This window comes from Polyodon spathula, chromosome 3 (assembly GCF_017654505.1).
Source record: "Polyodon spathula isolate WHYD16114869_AA chromosome 3, ASM1765450v1, whole genome shotgun sequence".
Taxonomy (NCBI): Eukaryota; Metazoa; Chordata; class Actinopteri; order Acipenseriformes; family Polyodontidae; genus Polyodon; species Polyodon spathula.
Window position 1 is genome coordinate 6,817,472 of NC_054536.1, and position 9,010 is coordinate 6,826,481.

The following is a 9,010-nucleotide window of genomic DNA, read 5'->3' on the forward strand; positions in this document are numbered from 1 at the left end:
AATCACAAAAAACCAACAGTGCTGCAGTAGAATGAATGTGTGCTGACCTTTCTTGACCATTCGCGCAGCAACAGTAAACTGGGTGGAGTCATTGGCTGCCCCTTTGCCCCTGACTTTCCAGGCTTCTTCCCGGGCAGATATGAGCTGCATCCTTTCTCCAATGGACATCTGGGATTCAACGTCGTCTCCCATTCTCTGGTTAAAAATTGACATGGTTTTTAAGAGATCTTCTGGAAGAGGGCTTTAGTGCAAGCAGAAACAGATTTATTAAAAACAGGCCTCGATATCTGTGGATGCTTCACCTGAGCCTCACCTGGAGCTAACTGAGCAAATAATACAGAAAAAAGGTGATTTTAGTACTTACAGTTTTTCACCAAGCTCCAAAACGATAAATGAGCCAAGTGCTTGTAATTGCACTATTTGCTTCCTTTTTATATAAATTTAAAAAAAAATACGCCACCCATAAAAGTTTGTTCTAGGCTGCAACAATTGCATAGTAATTATTATTATTTTTTTTTTCTATTAAATGGTACCAATAAAATCGACTGGTTAATTTACCAACAATAGTTTCTGGGTCTATTCAATTGAACAACATTTTATAGAAAACACACACCCACGAGAGGAATACATGCACTGTTTGAGACACACACAAGGGACCTACTTTTACACAGTAACAACCCCCTACTCATGCACAGTAAACCTACTGAAAAGCACATTGTAAAAAAGTTAAATGAATTACAAGTAAAATCAGCTGCCACATTTCGTTACACACTCCTTCACACACAGACACGTCCTAAGAGCTCTGTCAGAAGGTTAGAGTGTTAGCGAGTTATTCCATTTTTTTAATTTCACCTTCCATCTCCATGGATGACGGTCATCAACCATCAGGGGACTTGACTCCCTAACATTAGGAGGACTGACCTTCAAGGAAAGCAAAGAGGAAAAAAAGGGTGAGAGGACAGAAAAGACAGTGAGGAAATGGAGCAAAAGAGCAAAGAGTTTTTAAAACTCTTTGAAAAACTGCTGCTAAGCCAAAGCCAGCGATGTCGTAATATTTTCATGTCAAGTCATGTTTAGCGTGAACAACCTCATGTGTGAAGGGATAATGCTGCGGCAAACATGAGAATTTCCCCACCAACCAAACTCAGACGAAATATGAAGCCCACATGACAAACCAGACAAGATGCTTCTTATCTGCTTTCAGCAGATCACTATGCCAAAGGATTATTATTGTTCTTTCTTTTTGGCTTTCAAGCTGTTTAACAAAAAAAACTGATATCAGACAGAACCTCATTTATCCGAAGTCCTAAAACGAGTGCCGTAATGGTACTGTTGTTTTTGCTAGAGGGGGCATTAGCAAGACTAATTTAAAAGATATTGTAAACTCAAAATAATTATACTTTATTGTAGAGATTTGTTTTTACCTCACCTGTTGAAAATTTGGAAATCAATGTCATAACATGCAAAGTCATAAGAATCTGAGCATCAATAAAAAGCCGTAATTTAATAGGACACAGTAAACACCGAGAGAAAAAAAACAAAGTAAAATCATTTGACAACTATTCTAGCATTTATGATAAATACATTTCCACATCCTTTCCAGGTTTTAAGTTGGTACCACATTTCAACACATAAGGAGATTTAAGGTCGTTTTGCTAAATTTTTCTGGCTTTTACTGTGGCTTTAGATGATTCATGAGGTTCACATAGAAAAAGAGTACTGCACTAAAATCAAATCAATTACCTTCAACCACAGTCTAACAATCCCACTGAAAACCCCAGCCTTGCAACATCCAGCACAGGTTCTCCATTCGAAGGAAATACAGCTGCATGGGGACACTTAAAGTTATACAATTCTCTCTACTTATAATCAGCCAATGCTTTGTCAAAATTAACTAGAAAACCCACGATTTCCACTGCCAAGTTAGGTACTAAAGTGCTTTAATACTGGGGTATATCCGTTGATATTTATTTCTGAATAAATAAATTTGATAATTTTAGGAAAAAAAATTAAATGCATCGATGTATGTCTCTTCACACATGCCCTTCATTTATTTGTATCCTAAATGCATTGAATTTATTCCAAACTACTAATTTTAGGCATTCTGCCAGCCCTCCCCTCTCCTAAAGGGTAAGCCAACTGTGGAGAAAAAAACAATGCCAAGGACAGCTAAGCAAAGCCAGTCGACAAGCATTCAAGTCAAAAATCATACCACTTGAAGGCTCATGCAACTCTTTCCTCACCTGGTTAGAAGGTACAATATACTGATATTTTTGGCCATTAGATACAGTAGGAGAATAAGTAGAAGCAAAGACAGGTTCCTATAGACAGAAGCAAAAGCAAAGTAAGACTGAGTGAGTGAGTGAGAGTGAAAAAGAAAGGAAAGGAAAGGATGTACAGGAAAGAATCTGTCCAGGTATTAAAATCAAGAGGGGTTTGATTTCTCTCTTGCTAAACTTCTTTATGAATGTCTCCTAATATTTTTTCCAGATCAGTATTAGAAAACACACACACACACACACACTCTCCAATCCTGTTGAACAGCAAGGCATGCAGTGAAGTGTCTAGTTCCGAATAAGTACATAATGATTTCAATGTGCATCTTGCATCACTATCCATTTAAAAAGGTCTCTTTCCCTCTACATGAATGAAACATTCTTTAAAATTCAAAAAGTTAAAACTGATACGATTCCATTTTCTATGTGGCTTAACTAAACATACAGCACAGTACTGTAGGTGAACCCAGACTTCTAGTACTGTACTGTAGTTAACTAATGGAAAATAAAATAAAAAAAGGCTTTTGCTTGATTGGAAGTTTACACAGAATTCATAAAGGAAACCAGCCGCAATCCCCAGTGGCTTTAAGGAAACCAGGCATGTTGCATTTCCTCGCCCCTCTGCATTAAAATGGCCTTAACAATGCTAAGCAGGTTTGTAAACAGAGGTAGAAAGCAGAAGAGAACACTCCTCTAGAACACCACCCCTAGAAGCTCCTTCTATGAGTACACGGCAAAGCTTACCCAGAGCAGATTAGACACAGAACTGCCATCAATAATCACTCCTTCTTCCTAGAAGGTGAAACAAATAGGAAATGTTGCAAAGTGTGGGTGAAGTGTAGCAAATTTCCTTGAACCCAGCTAACTACCCCTCCAGTATATGAATACACCACCCCTGTATCAGCAGCAGCACACACAGACAGGTGACCACATGCATCTTCACCACATTAAATGATGATCTCACTTCGACACTAATCTTCCCTCTTAAGAGTTTGCACTCAAAACTTGCCAGTCTGTGCCCTTTACATAGGTTAAACCAGATAAAAAAAAAATGAAACAAAACACATGTTATTTGTCTACATACCATGTTAACTAATTATTTTTGAGAAATGATCACACAGTACGATACACAAAAATAAAATGAGGCCAACATTTCTACTAAAGTATACAAGACGGAAGCAGTGCTTGCATATAAAGCACACAGTGAAAGTATTGTTCTCTTCCAAAAGACGTGGAAATGTAACTATATATGTACCGTATATATGTGGAAATGTAACTATGATGGGTTAGAAACTGCAAACTCAAAACTATACATCCAAGTTAAATGCTTCTTTCAGTTTAAGCAAAAACCTGGTAGTCTCTGTAGGCTTGTGAAATTTAACACATTTTTTATCTTTATCAACTGTTACATGGGACTTGAGAGAATAGGGACTTGAGAATAGAAATCTACTGAAATTGCACCAGAACAAAAACACACAATAGACTACCTCAAAAACCTGGTTCAAATCCCAGCTCGGCCCCCTCCCCCGAGTCACAGGGTAATCTTGAGGGGAATAAAGTCTCTGGACATTCTTCCCATCCCAGCAGTAAACTTGTATAGAAGCAAGACCCAGCTAGAAATGATAGCCAGGGCCCTGCTCACAAAGCTTTGCATTCGGTTATTTAAAGAACAGTCAAAGCAGTTAAGATGTGTTCCATCACAAAAAAAAACCTAAAACAATTGCTAATAAATTGCTAAATGTGGAAATGTGGAAATGTGTATGCGTGTGAATGGGGTGGGGGGGAATAGAGATTTAGTTTCAAATCTAGGGCGGAAAAAAAATGTAAAAAAGAAAAGTTCTATTACAGAATTAGTCTCCAAACATGTATTCTTCTGCTTTAGTTTTTATTGCCACTGGTCTCAGATTCTTGTTCTTCATAACCCCACAAACTTAGATCTGAGGATTTTCAATGACATCAGCTTTGGGCTGGTGCAGCCTCATAAATAAGTCTAAACTGAGCTTGTCATGTACAGTGACATAATGACCTGTGATTACATTTCTACCTTGAAGCAGCGGAACCATACAGAATTACAAGTTTCATGTAGATGTTGAAATAACATTTATTAAAATAAGCAGACAGGCATACAGGAGAGAAGACAGATGGACAAACAGGACACAAAGATAAATACATACAACAGAAGACAAACTTAAAAGCTTCTTAAACCCAGTTCTCACAGGACCAAAACTCACCAACCTCCTCTGTTAAACGTAATAATAAATTCAATCTAAAAAGACATGCGGTCACCAGTTTGGGGAGCTGAAGCAGCTGTGTGCTTCTTGTTGAGGGAAGACAAGCTGCCCAAGCGTGCTGGAGATGTGTGGAGGTAGTTTCACTCCAAGGAAGTGACAGAAAACTTTCTGTGGTAATTCAACAGATAACCCACTGCTTTCATGACACTCTGAAGATGTTTTATATGGCATGCTTTAGTCATTTGAGAAGAGGACATTATAAACACGGCAAAAATGCGTGACGTAAAGTTAACAGCAAATGCATCAAGATTAAACACATATTAAGTCTTTATGAACTGAAGAAAAAAAATGAAATATATATTTTTTCTTTTTAACGTGGCTAAAAGCACACCTTTGAACTAGTTCTCACATTTCTCAGTCAATATTGTACTAATACTGTTTCATTGAAACATTGGGCTTTATTCACAAACGTTATCCTTTTAAAGCTGTTTTTAAATGAGTTTTTCTGCTGCTTCTACATCCTTTAAAAACTTTTTTGTGAATAGGACCCATTGTTTCCTTCCAATCCTCCTGTGAAAGATGCACATCCATTAAAACACATGAAATGCTCTAGTCATAGACTATTCATTATTATTTTTTACAATAGTAATATGAAATAAACAAATTTAAATTAATCCCAATAATGTAAATATTGTTGACTTATAACTTTCTAAAAAAAAAAAAAAAAAAAAAAAAAAAAAAACCACAATGTTAGGTATTACTAACTTCAGTAGGCTAAAACACTCTCTTGCTGTACAGGCAAGGTTTGCTTAAGGCTGACGACGCTGTTTGTAACTACTTATCAATAGCACACTAGCTGGGTCTTTGCAGGAACACCCAGCACGCTCTCAATGATAATGAGATTAAATGTGTGCGAGGCATCCTCTCAATCTGGAATTCTACTGCAATCCAATGTTCTAAACCATGTGAGCAAAGCCAGAAGTCCAAGATGGATTTACAGTCTTGGTGTATTTTATTTGTTATTAAATGAATGAAATGAGTTTTTCTCCTAAACGAATCCCCTTCTTCCTCACTGAAATGTAAACTTTCACGGAGGCTGTTGTAGTTTATTTTGGTGGAATCTTCAACAGTGACACATTTATTTTTAAAAAGCTAATGTCTAAGAATTGATCAATAAAAACAAAATGAAGTAAGACACAACTAACAGTAAAGGCTGATAAAACTGTAAAAGAAATGGTACAATAAAAACAAAAAACACAAACAAAAAAGCCAAATGTACTTCTTGAGTAAGAAGTCTGAAGATGCCGAGCACCTGCAAGGTCTACATTTCTGATTTGTAAGATGTGTAAAATCAATATATTTTGTTGTGCAGAATAGTGTAGCTTACTTGAATGCATTACTTGTCTGAAACCCTACCTGTAATTCTCCAAAAAGCATACAAATTTAGGATTACTTTGGGTATTCAAACCTGTACATTTTCAGTCTACTTAAATGAAAAGCAAATACAGTAGGATAGGTACAAAACAGGTTTGTTCTTACAAGTGATCCTGAAAAACATTCCCAAATAAAACAGCCTCATCTTTCCCATAGTTTCTTGGACAGATCCCCAGAAAAGAGAATTGTCTTTGAATATTGCCAGGATTAGAAACTCGCACTAGTCCTGCAACCTGTTCTACATCTCACAACTCCCCTTGTTTGGGTATACTTAAGAAATTACACACTGACAGAAATGTTAGCAATCAGGGCCCTGCTAACATGCTCTGAACTGATCGGACCAATCACAGCAGAGTCTTCAGGGACCTGACTGTGCATTCTGTTTCAAGATCAATTAAATATACTTCATTGAGGGTAGTTCTGAAACCCAAGACTGGGTGCAGCAGGATTAATGTGAGTTTCTCATGCCATTGTATGGGCACTCTGTGTTAGGATAGGAGTAGATCTTTTCAGACAAGCATATTACCTTGTAGAAGAAGAAGTGTGAAGTATCTGGGTCTTAATTGAGCCAACAAATATAGGATCACTAATAGGATGCATCAAATTTAAATGGAAAGCTGTCCAAATAAAATATCCATAAATACGACCCAAAATAACAAAAAATAAAATTGATGCATCACAAAAACGGGTGTAAATGCAATTCTAGATTATGCTTTATGTGGGTTTATAATATTATTAATACTGTTATTTTTCAACTGTTAAGTATAATTTTCTGGGTGATTGTTTTCTTTTTTTTCTGCCCCAGGCCCGGTTACCTTCTTTTTGAAGCTCTGCTTGACTTCCCATAGCTGTGACTGATGTTCAGAGACGACCACTTTGACAGCGTCTTGCTTTTTGTTGATTCTGTTCCTCCAGTCTTCTTCCCCGCTCTTCTTGAGAAGGGCTAGCCTAACAAGGAAGAATATGCAGCCTTAGTTTCATTAAACACCTTCTTGGGATTCCTTCCGAACATAGCTTGACAGCCAGTTTATGTTTGTGTGGTCTATATGCACAAAGAAACAGACGCATGCTGTAAAGCACAAGGGAACACAGTGTTCATAGCCATGCAAACAGAGCAGTAGAATTCTCTAGATTTACTGCAAAATCAAAGTACTGCACCAACAATAAAAACAACAACTTTTACAGTTTTAACAAAACAGAGATGGGGTGCCATTTCTACATTTGTTACACAAACAGTACATGTACATTTATCTTATGCATGCAAATAAAAACTTACACATTTTATGCCTGGCTTTAAAGATGATGGAAAACAACTAGGAATCAATGCTTCCCAATGATGTGTCATTGCTATACACATATTATACTTCTTATGGCACATACTGTATATTTTAATATGTGTGTGTGTGCTTAGGAACCACACTGATGTGTGCTAGTGTGAATCTGCACAAGTAAATGTACCTGCAGTATACAAAAGGCTTGGCAACATATTGCGTTCCAATGCCCATGGCTACTCCACCGAGAGAGAGATGGGAATTGATTTTCTCCAGCATATTGTTCACAACTAACAAAAATCTTGCTGATGCAGCATGTATTTATTGATTTATATATGTGTGTATTCTGAACAGCTGTGTAAGTTCATGGAGTGTAAATATGTACAGTATACAAGCTGATTAACCACTGTCAGTCATTAATAAAGTCCTATCCCCCAGAGTCTTCTCATAATAAACACATGTGCAATGCTGTATTCACACACAACTGCAGCATTTCTAATTTAGGCCACTTGATGTGTCCAACATGTGTCATAAAAAAACAAGCATCATGCTTAACAGTGCACCACAATGCTTTCACTGTGTTGTTATAGTATACTGAGCTGTTATTTTAGGATCCTTGTTCCTCTTGTGTTACCAAAGTAGACTGGTGGGTTTTTTTTAATACTAATCATCTAAATTCTATTTAAACTTTATAATACAGAATTTATAACAATAAACCTTGTTGAGTTTATAGATATTAAGAACAGAACAAAAGTGTGGTTTCACTAAAATGTATGCAGATTATTAAAATTACAGTTTGGAATGGAAATGCTTCGCTTTTTTAAATATTTTCTACATGCTGTTCTATGGATTGGTTCCCATGATCAGTCTAATTTGTTCCATTTGTTCCCATCAGCTAAACTACTTAACGAATTAGTAAGCTGCAATTACTACTTGCTTTGTTCAGTTCTTTGGGATGCTCGAGCCCCACAAGTACGCTGCAACTGACCCATAGTGACAGGGCTACTTGTGGACTGTTATCTTGCAACAACAGGGTATAGGATTTGTGTTATAAAGTTATGAATTCCTCAGTTTTCTTCCAACGTGAAGGACTAACAGTTGTCATAAAGCACAGTGCAAATGTTATTAGTGACGGAGCCATCGTCCACAGAGGAGAACTACAACTTCACATCCAGCAGCAGTTTACACAAAAGCAATCCTCTTGTTATTTGTTAAGTACATTTATTAAATGTCCACAAAAGCAGGCCCACTGTGCTTAGGTACAGCATTATTTCTACATTTCACACAGAGACAAAGATCACCACACCATAACAAAGTGGGGCCAAACAGTCAGAGCAGATAACGTTGTACAACACTTCATACTTTATGTCTACAGCATCCAATGGAATCTAAACACAGTGTGTGAAGGTTTTTATGCGGGCGGAGGCAAGTTTAAAAAGGTGTTTCAAAACCTCCTGCAGTGTTCACATGAAACCCATGACTCTTTGCTGTATCCTGTATCGCTCAAATACAAATGACAGTGTCTGTTTGTACATTACATTTTGACTTCCAGTCCCTCTTGGACAAAATAGGCTTGATTTTTCAAGCAATACAATGCTATCCAACAGTAAATATGAGTCAGTCACCTCTGTGCGGGACAGCATGTTTCAGTCCCACAAAAGCAAAATAATGAACGTGTGTAATCAACACTTCCTGTTGCAATTGGCACACGATGGATGGAAGTGTTGGATAGCACTGATACTTCTTGAGTGTCAATTTTACATTAACTGGGATGACAAGGAATTGATAAAATGTTGCT

At 37.1% G+C, this 9,010-nt stretch overlaps 1 protein-coding gene across 1 annotated transcript in view; it reads right to left on the reverse strand.

The window, feature by feature from the left end:
- LOC121311532 (supervillin-like) overlaps positions 1-6,895 on the reverse strand; it is a 30,878-nt gene extending 23,983 nt beyond the window's left edge. The window contains exons 1-5 of the mRNA XM_041243971.1: positions 6,757-6,895; positions 3,021-3,068; positions 2,244-2,321; positions 853-921; positions 48-195 (exon numbers count right to left, since the gene is read on the reverse strand). Coding sequence (XP_041099905.1) covers positions 48-195; positions 853-885 — 181 coding nt within the window. The 5' untranslated portion in view covers positions 886-921; positions 2,244-2,321; positions 3,021-3,068; positions 6,757-6,895. The remainder of the gene's footprint in view (positions 1-47; positions 196-852; positions 922-2,243; positions 2,322-3,020; positions 3,069-6,756) is intronic.
- Positions 6,896-9,010: the final 2,115 nt, after the last annotated feature.